The following is a 14,240-nucleotide window of genomic DNA, read 5'->3' on the forward strand; positions in this document are numbered from 1 at the left end:
GGTCTCTGGCATAACTCAGACATAATTGACCTACAGGGAATCCTGATTGAACCTGAAACTCTCAAGATTCATATGAAGAAACTGAGCCCAGAAAGCAGTCGTGACAACCTAGAGTCATAGGAAACAATAGTGGCAGAGCAGAGAGAACTCAGGAGTCCTGACTCTTAGCCCCTAAGGCCTTGCTACTGAGTGGTCCCAGGGCGGCAGCAACAGCCTCACCCAGGAGCTTGTTGGAAAGGCAAATTGCAGCCCCATCCCATACCTACTAACTCAGAATCTGAGTTGCAGCAAGACCCCCCAGCTGACTCCTGTGCACACTGGAGTGGAAGATGTGCTGCCCTACGGCCCAGCCCAAGGCACCTCTGCCAAACAGCACATGGAGTTGGATTCAGCAGGGAGCAACGAACAAAAGTTTAATCAGAGGGTGCTTAATGTGTGCTCAGGGGTTAGCATTTCTTTACATCTTGCTCTAAATTAGTGCTACGCACAGTTACATGTCCCTGAAGACACAATGGCTGTGAGCCACAGAGCCACATGAGTGTTGTCACACGCTACTGAATATGCTACAATATTCTGGAAAGTGAGAGTCCCAAAAGAGCCTCAGGCATCGGGCAAAGGGACGTGACTACACCTGGGAGCTGTATCCAAAGCAACTGTTCTAAATAAAGGATCTCTTAGGAAGAGCTCACTCTCAGAGCACAGCAAGCCTGACTAGACTGGTGCATTTGCACTGGGTGCTACCTCCTGATAAAGTGTAATCAGCTGGTAGAGGGGTTTGGGGAGGGCTTTAGAATAAAGGAAAAGGGGCCAGGCACGGTAGGTCAGGCCTGTAATCCCAGCACTTTGGGAGGGCAAGGCAGGCGGATCATGAGGTCAAAAGATCGAGACCAACCTGGCCAACACAGTGATACCCCATCTCTTCTGAAAATACAAAAATTAGCTGGGTGTGATGGCATGCACCTGTAATCCCAGCTACTTGGGAGGCTGAGGCAGGAGAATTGCTTGAACCCGGGAGGTGGAGGTTTCAGTGAGCCGAGATCACGCCACTGCACTCCAGCCTGGCGACAGAGCAAGATTCTGTCTCAAAATAAATAAATAAATAAATAAATAAAATGTTAAAAAGTAAAAAAAAAAAGAATAAAGGAAAAGGATAAGGTGGGGTGGGTAGGGATGCCTCGTGGCAAGGTAGGAAGAAAATCTCAAGGGAGAAGGTTGTCCTGTGGTTCTGGGCATAACAGGATGTGGATTACCTCAGAAGCCAAAGGGCACAGAGCAAGGACAAGTGCAACCTGTCCTGCAGGAATGTCGAGGTGGGACGGTCCCTGTGCACTGCAGCTGCACAACTGCAGGGGAAAGACCCTTCCCCAGAGGACACAGGGTGATGATGAGTGTTCCGGAAAACTCTGTGGTTCCAATGGAAAGAGCAGTGACTGAGGTCAAGTCCTGGGATCACAGTTCTGTTGCTATCTGGCTGTGTGTCCTTAAGCAAATGGCTTCTCCTCTCTGAGCCTTTGTTTTCTCATCTGATCCAATGAAAGCAGATATGAAGCTACTTTGCCCTTTGTTACTTGGAGTGACCTCCATTTAGAAGTCATAATGGATACACTTTTTAATATTTCACGAGAATGTCAGCTCCATGAGGGCAGGGGCATTGTGTTAATTTCCCTGCTGTGTCTCCAGCCCTCAGCATAGGCTGACACATAGTAGAGGCCCAGCAGGTCTCTGTGGAAATCTATGCTCTGTGGCCCTCACAGCACAGCCCACACTGAGCCACTCACGAAGAAAGTGGGGAAGGTTGATGGTTAAAGTCCAACCCCATCTCCCTCCTCTCAACACCTCAGCTCTGTCCGGACCTTACAGGTGAGGAGATCTAAGAGGGCATTGTGAGTTGCATCAGAATGGGCCATGAAGATGGTCTGGCCGGTGGAGGGGCCTTGTATTCCTGGGGAGGGGACTTTCAGGGGAAGGGCCCACTGCCACCCACACATGCCCAGTCTCTGCCTGCCACCTTCAGTTAGGATATCTGGAAAATAGGGATAACTGCCCGCTTCACAGAGCTGTCATCCTCACAGCAAGGGGATGTGTTTAGAGCAGCAGCTGGGACACAGCAGGTACTCGGTAAATGCTAGCTGCTGCCACTAGTGAGTTCCAGTCCCTGGCCCCGGGGCTCTGCCCACTGCACCAAAACAAGACAGGCACATCGATTTGGTGTTGTCCCACTTTGCCAAGAGCTCCTCATACCCCATTGTGCCCATCTCTCTCCACTCAGCAATCCAAAGAGCCTCATTTAGGAACAGGCTGTTCCTGCCACACGGTGTGGCCTTAGGAGAGTCCTTCTGCCTCCCCAGGGTTGGGTTTCCTGAGAGATTTCCTCTGACTTAGAAGATGGTTGGGCTAAATGAGATGCAGGCCAAGAGTGCTTTGAAGAGCAGAGCACGAGGGGTTCCTCGATGGAAGAGATTATGGCAAGAGGAGACAGTGGGGCCTCAATGCAACACCCACAGGATTCCAGGACAAGGAGGGCGGAGGCCAGATGAGGACCTGTCTCTGAGTCTCTCCAGTCTATCCACGGGGTCACAGTGGGCCCACCCCAGTTATGGCTCACCCCTTCCCCTTGCAAGGTACAGACCAAGTCCGAAAGCACTTTGTTGGGGAACAAACCGAAGGTCCTTTCTCTCCAAAAACACTGCTCTGTTTCACTGCTGGGATACTGAGGGCCCGAAAGGGAAAGTCACCACATCCCTGGGACAGTCCATGAGCTAGGAAAGTGTGGCTAAGAGGACCTAGAAAAATGGCTGCCTTCTATCGTGCTTTGACGGGGCTGGGGAGCTGGCAACTGGCTCACTACCCACCAGTCAGTGCCACACATCCCACCGTTTGACCTGGGTCGTTTGCCCTAAGACTTCCTCTTCTGTCCAAATGCAGCCCTCCTCTTCCTCACCTTATTCCCCCATGCACCCCCATCGCCCCCCACCCGCCCACCCAAAAAAGCCTCTGAGCCATTTGACTCTGGTGTGAATTCTTCGATCCAGAGTTCCCCCATCCCCTCCTCAGTGGGTAGCAGGCAAGAAGGCCCCAGGCTAAGGGAGGGGGCAGGGACCAGAATAGCAGCAGAACTCCGACTGCCCTGTCTTCCATTTCAGGGTGGGGGCCTCAGAACCGCTGAGGTCTGGGAGGGGCACTGGGAAGGAAGCCCCAGCCTGGCAGCAGCAGTCCTGGAGGTCAGGGCTAATCAGCAGCAGCCTCCCCTTGGGCCCCCCTCCCAGGGGCTGGAACTGCGTGAGTGACTCTCCACGCACTCCCTGCCCTCCCACTTACTCTAAGGTGCAGGTGGTCAGTCCAGGAGCCGATGACCTTGTACTCGGCAGAGTCATTGCGCAGCTGGTATTGGTAGATGTCATAGCGCCCAGGCGCATCTCCATTCTCATTGAAGGTCACAGGGTTCCCTGCGATGCCTGTAAGGGTGGGTGGGTGTCTTTGCAGAGCCTTTACCCAGAGGCAGGGCGGATGATGAGCCTGGGGCAGAGACCTCTCTGACTCACCCCTTCATGGAACATCCTGGGAGATTTCACCTCTTGGAAACATCAGGAGAGGCCTCCCATTCCCACCCCACAGAGCCTAAGGGCCCCTCCCCTCGGGCATGGCCCAGGATACCCAGGGTCAGGCATGGTCCGCACCACGCCCCCACCTGAGAAGTTGACGTTTCGGATGTACTTAAGCAGCTGGGTGCCATCTACGGGGTCCATGCGCGGGCAGAGCCCCACACGGCCGGGACACAGGTCACGGTGCATGGCGTGCAGCGCGTGGCCCATGGCGTACACGGCGTCAATCACAAACTGCACCTTCCCCTCCTGCTCATAAGCTGAATCCTGCCCAATTCGCTCACGGTCTGCAATGAAACACCAGGAACAGGGACACTCGTGAGGCCCACTGTCCTTACAGTGGTGTCATGGGAGACAGACCACCCTCTGGCACCTGGAGAGGTGGCACAGCCCATCTGTGCACGGCCAGGCCTCCTGACTCCCAGCCCAGTGCTCTATCACCCAGGAGATGGCCCTGTGGAGGCGCCTGGAGACAGGCCCATGGGTGTAATGGGAGAGTCCACCGGCCTGGACACTGTGCCACTGATGCCTGTGCCACCCAAGGTCCCAGAATATCCAGGGCAGACTCCCTTGTCACCTGTCACCCTGGAAGGCAGCGTCCCAGAGGTCTCCCTGTGGCTGTGGCCCTTGATGCCTTCCCCTAATCCTGGCCTGGGATAATCTTGGGAGTAGCTGCCCCTCTCAAAGTCTGGGAAACATCCAGGACAGTAGCTGTGTCCATCAATGAGCGGAGTGTCCCTAAAGCCAATCACCCATGGGCAGTCGCTCCAGCCAGAGGATGTTGCCCTCACCCCAGGGTATGGGTAGGGAAACTGAGGCCCAGAGAGGCTGAAAGACTGCCCTCAATGGTTTCAAGTCACCCTAGATACCAGAAGTCACCATCACCCCCATCCATCCCTCTTCTACCTCAGGGACAACCCTCCTGTCCCCCAGTGGCAAGGATAAGTGAACTCTGCAAATTCAGAAACCCATCCCCATAGACTCCTCACTGCTAACTGCAATGGCTCCCCAAGGCACCTTGACCTGGGGTCTGACCTCCCATCCTCCTCCCCTCCCCTCCGTGTCCACTGACCTCTGCTCTGGGGCCCTATGCGGCCTCCTTGGTTGTCCACGTCAGCAAAAAGGGGATCATGATCCCACCTCACAGAGCTGCCGTGAGACTTCCATGAGATAAGGTACTGAAAACACTTGGCAGCCAGCAGGTGGCTCGTCCATGGTACCCTATGTGCTAAGTGGGCAGAACAGGTGCTTCCAACAGGGCTATGGAGGTCCCTGAGCTGGAGCAGGTGGGACAACTTTGTGGAGGGGGAGGTGGTTCCTGGCCTGGACCCTGGGTAATCATGATATTAGATAACACATTGAATAACAACAGTAACATTAAGTAAGTAACTTCCACCAGTACCTGCTATGTGTCAGGTATTGCACAGAACTCTTGATGTATATTCACTCATTGATTTCTCACAACAATGCTATGGTGTAATCAACTCCATTGTAGAATGAAGAAACTAGCTGGGCATGGCACGCCTGTAATCCCAGCACTTTGGGAGACTGAGGCGGGTGGATCACTTGAGGTCAGAAGTTCGAGACCAGCCCGGCCAACACAGTGAAACCCCATCTCTCCTCAAAATACCAAAATTAGCTGGGAACATCAGGAGAGGCCTGATGGGAGGTAGCTGTAATCCCTGCAACTCAGGAGGCTGAGGCACGAGGATCACATGAACCCGGGAGGCAGAGGTTGCAGTGAGCTGGGATTGCACCATTGCACTCCAGCCTGAGCGACAGACTGAGACTCCATCTCAAACAGAAACTGAAGCCCTGAGCACAGAAAAGCTCATCAACATTCCAGGAGCATGAAGAGCTGATGTGAAGCCAGGTACTCCAACTGCAAGCCTGAGCACTACACTCTGCCACACAGGGATGCGGGTGGGCAGGAACGTGGGGAGGGGACTAGGGATCTGAAGTGAGGACATGGGGGCAGGAGGATGGCTGGGAGGAGGAAGGGGGAGGATGGGCAGAGCTAGGGAAGCCTGGCTTCCCCTCCCAAGACCACAGCCCCTGCATACAGCGTGGCCTTCTTCCTCGAGGCCAGGCGAGGAAATTACCCCTCCTATCGCTCTACTCCTAGCCCATGCCTCTCAGCTAGAGGGCACATGCCATACTGCACAGAGGCAATTCCCCAGAGGGCAGCAGGGTGTGCGGCTGCACCTGCGTCCTGCCCCCATAGGCCAGGGTTAAGCTGGGTCCACAGGAGGCAGTGATTCCCCAGGGACTCCAGAGGTTACTGTGTCCAGTTCCCTGCCTTGGACACTCTGGAGGCAGACCCAAGGTACAGGGGATCTCACGGCCTCTCCCTGAGGTCTGCTGCACCCTCTAATCCCTTCACACCGTCTAATCCCGGCCACACTAGTGGCCGCACCCACACAAGGATGTGGGGATGGGGGATAGCCGGCCTGGTCACTCATTAACCCTGCCAGCCAGAACCACATCCCATTTTCAGCCTTGCTCAGGACAGGTACTCACATATTGCTGAGTGGACAGTAGAAACCATGGAACCATAATGTGAGGGACACCAGGACCACGGGGGTCATCTGCCCCCACAGCCATTTTAAGGACAAGAAAACTGAGGCTGGTGGGGAAGCCCAGGTCACACAGCCAGGGGAAACAGGATGGGCACTCCCAGCTTCCAGACCCCACCCCTGCTCCATCCCAGGCTGCACTTGACTTGGGTCGTGTCTGCCAGCTTTGCTAACCAGCAACACTTTTTCCAGGCCAAGGCACAGACAGACAGGATGAACACAAAAGACAGCTTCACCGTCCTGCCTTGCCCGAGGCCTCTGATCACAAGGTCATGAGGGCTTAGGGAGAAATAGAATGGACGATCCCATCCCCAAAGGACACAGAGAAGGCTGGGACAGAGTCACCTGGAAAGACCCTCCCTGGACCCACACTTGCTCCCCACAGGCCCCTAGGCCCTGCTCTCTCCAGCCTGAGGAAGCATAAAACACTACTTGACTCCCCCACAGCTCCCATCACAGCCTCATCTCATATGGATGAGAGACTAAATTATTAACCAGGGATGGAGTGGGAGGCTGCGGCCACTGCAGAGAGAAGGCAGCTCTCTCCCAGGCCAAGGACATGCCCAGCCATTGGAGGCCAGCTGGATCTCTGGGGAAACACACCTCCCCCACGAGGCTAGCCTCAGCCTCTCCTCAGAGGGTCCCGCTGAAGCATCCACTCCTGGGCCACTCGGGCTCGGGGCCACGGGCTCTCTCTAGGGTCACGAAGCCATCAGTATGGATGCTAGTTTGGACATCCCGCAGGAGCCCCCTCGCCAGGGAAACCTGCCTCCACCCAGGGCAGCTCTGGGGGAAGGGCTCCAGAGTGCTAGGCCTGGGGTGCTGCCCCTACAGAGCATCCATCCCAGCGCTATCACAGCAGTGTGGACTTCTAGCAACTTCTCAACTTGCTGTGGCCTCCTGGACTTTGTCTCAAGTCTAGCCCCAGTAACATATGGGAAGACTGGGGTGCAGTGAAGTGACCAGGCTGTGAGGATGCCCACCACACACATACACACACACACACACACAGATATACATACATATACATATATACACAGACACACACAGATAGACACACACACATACACTGAAATAAACACACACAGATACACACACCCCCCACAAAGATACACACACACTGGGACACACACACACAACACACAGCTACACACACATACACACACAGAAACACACGCACACACCACACACTCCTCAACTCTGGCCTCAGATGCCTCAGGCCCTTCCCTTGTGCCCCACAGGAAACTAGGTGACTCCTCTGCAGGGGTCGAAGCATGTAGGGGAGGGGTGGGGGATACTGCAGGAACCACAAACCCTCACTAAACAAGACAGGACGCTCTGGCCTACATGAGCAGCTGCAGTTGTGCCTGTGCCTCACCCAACCTGGCTCCTCAGCAAGTGACTCTGCAGCCGTGGCTCATGCTCACCCAGAGCCATCGTGTGCCTGGCACCTTGCCTTCCCACAGCTCTGGGAGACAGGCTTCACTGGCCCCCTCACAGGGGAGGTAGCAAGGTTTGCAGGTGGGTGGGTGACATCCCAGAGCCTCACAGGAATCCTGGCACCGAGTAGGTGTTTGACACATACCTATAGATGGAGCTGGGAAGTGGTGGAGCTGGGACTTGAACCCAGATCTCTTTGGTTGTCCAAAAGAGTCTTCAGTACCCTGAACCGCCTCTCCTCCGTTTAGCCGCTGACCTGCCTCCTTCCCCCCTGTCCTGGGACCCAAGCCCTGTCCCCATTGTCTGGCCAGGCCTAACCAGGGGTTAAGGACTCCCTGTCTGCAGGTCTAGAGGAGGAAGGTGGCAGTGGAGGAAAAGGGGTGGGAAAATCCCCTCTCATGGGTGGGCAGGAACCCCAGGACCAGGCAGGGGCACCGCAGTTCTGGGAGAAAGCAAGACAAGCATTTCTGAGAGCTGTTGGAGGAGAAAAATTCCAGACACATGGCAGCAGTGACAGCAGCAACAGTTTGAAGATGTCCTAATTGTGTCCCAGGGCACAGTGAGGCAGAGATGCGTTTGGCTCCGCCACGGGTGACAGTCAGCTGGGGAACTATCCAGGGAGGATTTTCTCCATCAAAACCCGGAAGCGTGGTTACTACGGCGACTGCAGCCTTTGTCTGCAGGTTGTAAATTGTAATTGAAATGAGTTTTCAAGGTTGAAATAATCAGAGTCCTCCTCATCTCCCCCCTCACCTCTCCACAACTCACCCGCCGAGTCACAATCCTCCAGTTCTAGCAACAGTACACACGTGCGTGCACACACATTGCTGAAGTAGCTCCCTCATGCCAGGGTAGACAAAATCCACCACACAGACACTCACAGATATTCACATCTGCATGCATAGAGTAGCAAACACACGAACCTTCATGCATTTACACACGTCTACACACACATGCATGCTCTAACACAGGTGTACGTACAAATGCTTCCAATATAGCTACAGCTACACATTTAACATGACACTAACACAAACACATGGGTATTCAGATTCACCCACTGGCTTAGACTGAGAAGTCCCACAAGCAGATGCTGAGGACTTGAGAGCAAGGGTTTTATTGGGGGTGATGCCAGGAAGCATGAGGAGGGGACAGGGAGGTGAGGTGGGGGGGAAAGTCAACTAATGCCAACATGTGGGGCTCCGTCCTGCTGGGGACCTCCAGAAGACCCTGTAAACTACACCTCAGCGTCATCCCATTCATGGGGATAAATGCTCCAGCTCCGCCGGTCCTAGGCTGAGGGCTGCTCCCAGAGGCATAAGCCCCATTAGTGCACACAGGGATGGTGAGTGCTGAGGGGTATGGCTGAGGCAGTGATAGCTGTGAAACATGTACTCATTCCCATGTGTAGTCAAGCATCGATCCATGTCTACACCACACACCTACACAGATATTAACCTGCATTTACACAGCCTGTCTCCCAGAACTATGGGAAGGTGAGGTGCCAGGCACACCAAGGCTCTGGGTGAGCATGAGCCACAAATATACACTTGCACCCATTGTTGTCTCTTAAGCAAACTTCCAGGGAGTAGGGAGTAAAATAAGGAGATCCCAGAACCCCTCCAGAGAGGGCTGCCTGGTGTAATGGACCAAACAAACACATGTGGCCCTGACTCTCAGCGGGGCCATGGCCCAGCTATACACTCTAGGCCAAGTATAAGAGTGTCCTAGCGCCTCCGTCTCCCAAGTGTGAATTCTAGATAGTAAGACTTCCTCTGAGGGGCCGCTGGGAGGACTGAGGGAGATGCAACACCATGTCTTGTGCATAAAAGTCCTCTCTCAGCCTCAGCTCTCCTTTCCTCTGACACGCCCCCGCTGGATGACGCTCCACCCCTGGAGGCCTCCCCTCCATCCTGTCTGCAGCCTGGCTGGTGCTGGCTCTAGTGCTGACTCTCCCCACCCCTTCCCCACCAACATGCGATGGGCAAGGGATGCCCACTGCATAGACAAACCCAGGCCAGCTCGGCCTAGCCCAACATATGGATGGGGTGGAGAAAGCTGCCACTCTGTGCTTCCTGAGACATTCACTTCCTTCTGAGGGTCCCTCAAGTCCTGTTCCCGAATCCAGGCTCACCACCTCACAAGCCCCCAAACTCCCAGACGTCACCAGCCAGGATCTCCCTGGCCCAGAGTCACACGCTTGCTCTTCAGCCCTATACTGCAGTTTTGCCGGTCCCCTCCTCTCGAATTTCCATCCTCATCAAGTCGCCTGCTTTCCAGTCTGGGAATTTGTAACCCACTTGGCTGAGTCTCCTCCATCCCTAGCTCTGTCCCCCACAACTCAGCCTTGGCCCAACACCAACTCCTGCCAGTCCCAGGGAATGATGCACCCAGGTGTTTTGAGGGCTTAGTGGTTGGGCCAAAAGGGATCCCCATCTCAGTGATAAGGAAACCGAGGCCGAGGAGCTGGAGCAGCTTACCCAGAGGGAGGTGACTCCTGACTCCCTCTCAAGTGTTCTTTTACAAGCTCCAAGAGCTCTGGTAGCATCGCCTGGGGCTCTTCAACCTTGAGCCAGCCACAGGCTCCTTTTGAAGGAAACAATTCTTGCAGACCCTCAAGAATATGACCCCAGCAAGAAAACACTGAGGAGAGAAGCTGAAAGCTTGGCTATGACAGTGAAGCCCAACTGCAAATGCCCACAGCAGCAGAGAAGCCATGTCTCTGAGACTGGGAGAGCTCACTTCGGGATGGCCATCAACACGAGAATGCAGACTTTAAGAATCCTCATGGCACTCCTGAGTCCCTGCGAATCTGGGCTCAAGAATGTGTCCTCAGATGTCCACAGACCTCGCTTTGAGAAACAGGATACGAGCCCCAGGGTCTGGTGGGGCCAGCTGGAAACTCCCACTCAGCCCCTTGCTGGGCCTGGCAAGTCACTTAGCATCTCTGAGCTCCAGACCCCTCATCTGTGAAGTAAAGTTCGCACCTGGGACTAGGCAAGAAGAGTCACACCTGGCGCCCGCACCGCCCAATGCCCAAGAAGGACCAGCTCTCAGCTCCTCCCTGGTTCTGAGACCAGCACGACTTGGCTGAGAAGCTAGGGCTCAGCTCTTCCCCTCAGGAGGGGCTGGGACTGGGGGTGGGGGCACTCTGGGGACTGAGTCTCAGGCAAGTGTGGATGAGCTGCCCGGCTCCTGCTAACAACTCCCAACGCAGACATCCCTCTCCCCCATTAGTCAGCCAGCCTCCCTTCAAGCAGCATTTAGCTTTCCCCCTTACTAGGTGACTTGGTTTGGCTCTGTGTCCCGACCCCAAATCTCACCTTGAATTGTAATCCCCACATGTCAGGGGAGGGACTCGGTGGGAGGTGATTGGATCATGAGGGCAGATTTCCCCCATGCTGTTTTCATGATAGTGAGTTCTCAAGAGATCTGATGGTTTGAAAGTGTGGCACTTCCCCTCTCGCCCTCTCTCTCCTGTTCCACCATGGTAAGCCGTGCATGCTTCCTCTTCGCCTTCCACCATGATTGTAAGTTTCCTGAGGCCTCCCAGTCACACTTCCTGTACAGCCTGCAGAACTGTGAGTCAATTAAACCTCTTGTCTTCATAAATTACCCAGTCTAAGGTAGTTCTTTATAGCAGTGTCAGAACAACTAACACACTATGTCTTTCTCTTTAAGGTAGAAGAGGTCATTTCCTCCATTTAAGCAAACAAACAAATCCCCTCTCTTGACCCGCCTCTCCCCAGCTAGCATCCCCTTTCTCTGTTCCTGCTTACAATGCAGCTCCTCGAAAGAGGTGCCTCTGCTCACTGTCATCCGTTTCTCTCCTCTGTCTCCTGACCAACTCCAGTCTGGCTTTTGCGCCCATCTCTCTAAGGAGACTGCTCTTGTGGAGGTCACAGTCGCCCCCCAGGTAGCTAAGTCCAATGGCCCAGTCCAGCCAGTCTCACTTGGCCCCTGGACAGCATGTGATGGAGCCAGTCACTCCTTGCTCTAGTGCTCTCTTTATCGCTGCCGGGACACCACGCTCTGGGCCCTGCTGCCTCCCAGGCTGCCCCTTCTCAGCTTCCATGCTGGCCCCCTTCTCTCGGCCCCCAACACTCCAGCATCCAGGGCTCACTGGGACCTCCTCTCTAGCCACATACGCTCCTTGGTGCTCCCAGCCAGCCCCATCTGTACTCTGCCAGCTCCCCAGTCACATGGCCACTCTAGCCTCTCCCTGACTCCAGCGCCTACTCCACAAGGCCACGTGGGTCCCAGGAGGCATCCCACTCTCCACATGGCCTCTACAAAAGCCCTGCCTTCCTTCCCAGCCTGCTCCTCCTCCCGCCTACTCCATTTTAGCGCATGGCAATTTCATCCATCTCCTTGTTCCAGCAGAGAACGCTGAAGCCATCCTTGACTTTCTGTCATCTTTCTCTCTCCTTAAATCCTTCCATAAACACCATGGCCACACTGCAAAGTTTACAAAGAATCTTACCCCTTCTTACCACTTCCATGACCACCACCCGCCCCAGGCCCATCATTCCCACCTGGATTACAGTACCAGCCTCCTAACTGGTCTCCCACTCTGCCCTTGCTCTCAGAGAGGAGTGAGCAGGTAGAAGCCCAGTGATCTCATTAGGACATAAATCAGGTCACGTCAATCCTCTTTCAAACCCTGCAATGGCTTGTCCCATTCTGCATAAAAGACTAAATCCTTACAAACTGCCTGCAAGGCCCACATGATCTGTACCACTTGCCCGTCGCTCCCCCACGACCCTATCTCCTGCCTATTGCTCTCTCTGCTTCAGCCACACTGGCCTCCTCATTGCTCCCCAGGCTTGCCAGGCAGGAGCCCACCCCCGGGCCTTTGCACTTGCTGTGTGCTGTGCCTGGCATGCCGTTTCCTAGGTCTCCACATGGCTCTCTCTCTCACGGCCTTCAGGTGTTCGCTCTAGGATCACCCTGAAATAGTTTGGATGTCTGTCCCCTCCAAATCTCATGTTGAAATGTGATCCCCAGTGTTGAAGGTGGGGTCTGGTGGGATGTGTTTGAGTCACGGGGGCGGATTCCTCATGAGTGGCTGGACGCCCTCCTCATGGTAATGAGTGAGTTGTCACTCTATTAGTTATAAGATTTGATTGTTTAAAAGAGCCTGGCTCCTCCTCCTCTCTTTCCCCTGTCTCCCTCCCACCATGATGGGAAGCCTCCTGAAGCCCTCACCAAAAGCAGATGCGGGTGCCACGCTTCTCACACATTCTACAGAAACGCGAGCCAAATAAGCCTCTTTTCTTTATGAATTACCCAGCCTCAGGTATTCCTTTATAGCAATGCAAACAGACTAGCACACACCTTCTGACGTAAGAAGTGAGAACTTCTGACGTAAAAGTGGAGCATTCCTGTCCTCCCAGCACTCCCAGTTTCCTCCAAGAGGCCTCCAGGCTCTGCCTTCTCCAGCCTCACAGTGAGGCCTTTTCTGGAGCCCACGGCTCTGACTGCCAGGCCACGCCACCATCCACTACACCTTATCTGCAAGGCCACTCACAGGACGGCTCCCCAGGGCAAGTCTGTCCCCCTCACTGAGCCCAACACAGGGCTGACTGGGCACACAGTCAGACTCTTCGTCGACGCTGTTGGTTTCCCAGTTGATGAGTGGGAAGCAGCACTGAGTGAAGGGCCAATGGTTTGAACAACTGTGAGTTCCTCTAATGGGGGCACGGCCTGGCACATAAAGGGTGCTCCCAAATGTTGGCCTTTCTTATTTGCCCAAGGAGGGAGGCTTCCTCAGGTTCTCTTTGGGATGCAGAGGTGGGAAGACCTTTCACAGGCGGGCTAGAGAAGCCAGGAGGGGCCTGGGGCTGGGATATCATCTGGTCTAAGCAAAACGGAGCCAAATGGAAGGATTCAGACTCCAACTCTGTGGGACCCTGGGCAAGTCCTTAACCTCTCTGTGCCTCAGATGCCTCATCTGTAACGTGGGTTGCTCCAAAAATTAAATGCAAAATACTGGAACAGAGCTCGACAATTAATAAATGCTATATAAATATTAGCTGTGATTATGTTTTCACTATTATTGTTATTACTGCTGGTAGCACAGGCTGGGCAACCGGCATCTCCCCACACACCCCCAACCACCATGCAGTTGCCCTCCCTCTCTGAGCTCCCAGCCCCTGTGTGCAGCAGGCAGTAAATTTTTCCTCTCTCCTCATAAACCGGGCCTTCCTCCGCTCCGCCGTCACCTGGCTGGCAGCGCTGTCAAAAAGACGGATGCCACAGCTGCCTTGTTTACGACTTTAATTCCCAAACCCTGTTCTTTGGGGTCCCAGGGAGGGCATGGGAGGAAAGGAGGAGGCGGGCGCTATCTTCCCATAGGCTTGACAGCTGCAGAGATGCCCCTCTCAGTGACCCCAGCTCCATGGGGTTGGGGGGATCCATGGGCCATCTGCAAGTGCTTCCTGCAGATCAGCTCCCATCACTTCCCTGGAAGCCGTGAGGGAGGTAGCACTCTACTGGGGATGGAGCTCTTGGGAGAATGGGAGGGGATAATATAATTCCCATTGCACAGATGAGGAAATCGAGGCCCCCAGAGGTGAGGTAATGTGCCCAAGGCCACATGGCTAGGAATTGGCAGCACCAGGAT

The 14,240-nt window shown here is 54.6% G+C and overlaps 1 protein-coding gene across 1 annotated transcript in view; it reads right to left on the reverse strand.

Annotated features, from left to right (window-relative positions):
- Nucleotides 1-14,240, reverse strand: part of GRM4 (glutamate metabotropic receptor 4) — a 126,373-nt gene that overhangs the window by 14,720 nt on the left and 97,413 nt on the right. Inside the window, exons 7-8 of the mRNA XM_038005984.2 lie at nt 3,689-3,889; nt 3,319-3,455 (exon numbers count right to left, since the gene is read on the reverse strand). Coding sequence (XP_037861912.1) covers nt 3,319-3,455; nt 3,689-3,889 — 338 coding nt within the window. The remainder of the gene's footprint in view (nt 1-3,318; nt 3,456-3,688; nt 3,890-14,240) is intronic.

Source organism: Chlorocebus sabaeus, chromosome 17, assembly GCF_047675955.1.
Source record: "Chlorocebus sabaeus isolate Y175 chromosome 17, mChlSab1.0.hap1, whole genome shotgun sequence".
In the NCBI taxonomy this organism is placed as follows: domain Eukaryota; kingdom Metazoa; phylum Chordata; class Mammalia; order Primates; family Cercopithecidae; genus Chlorocebus; species Chlorocebus sabaeus.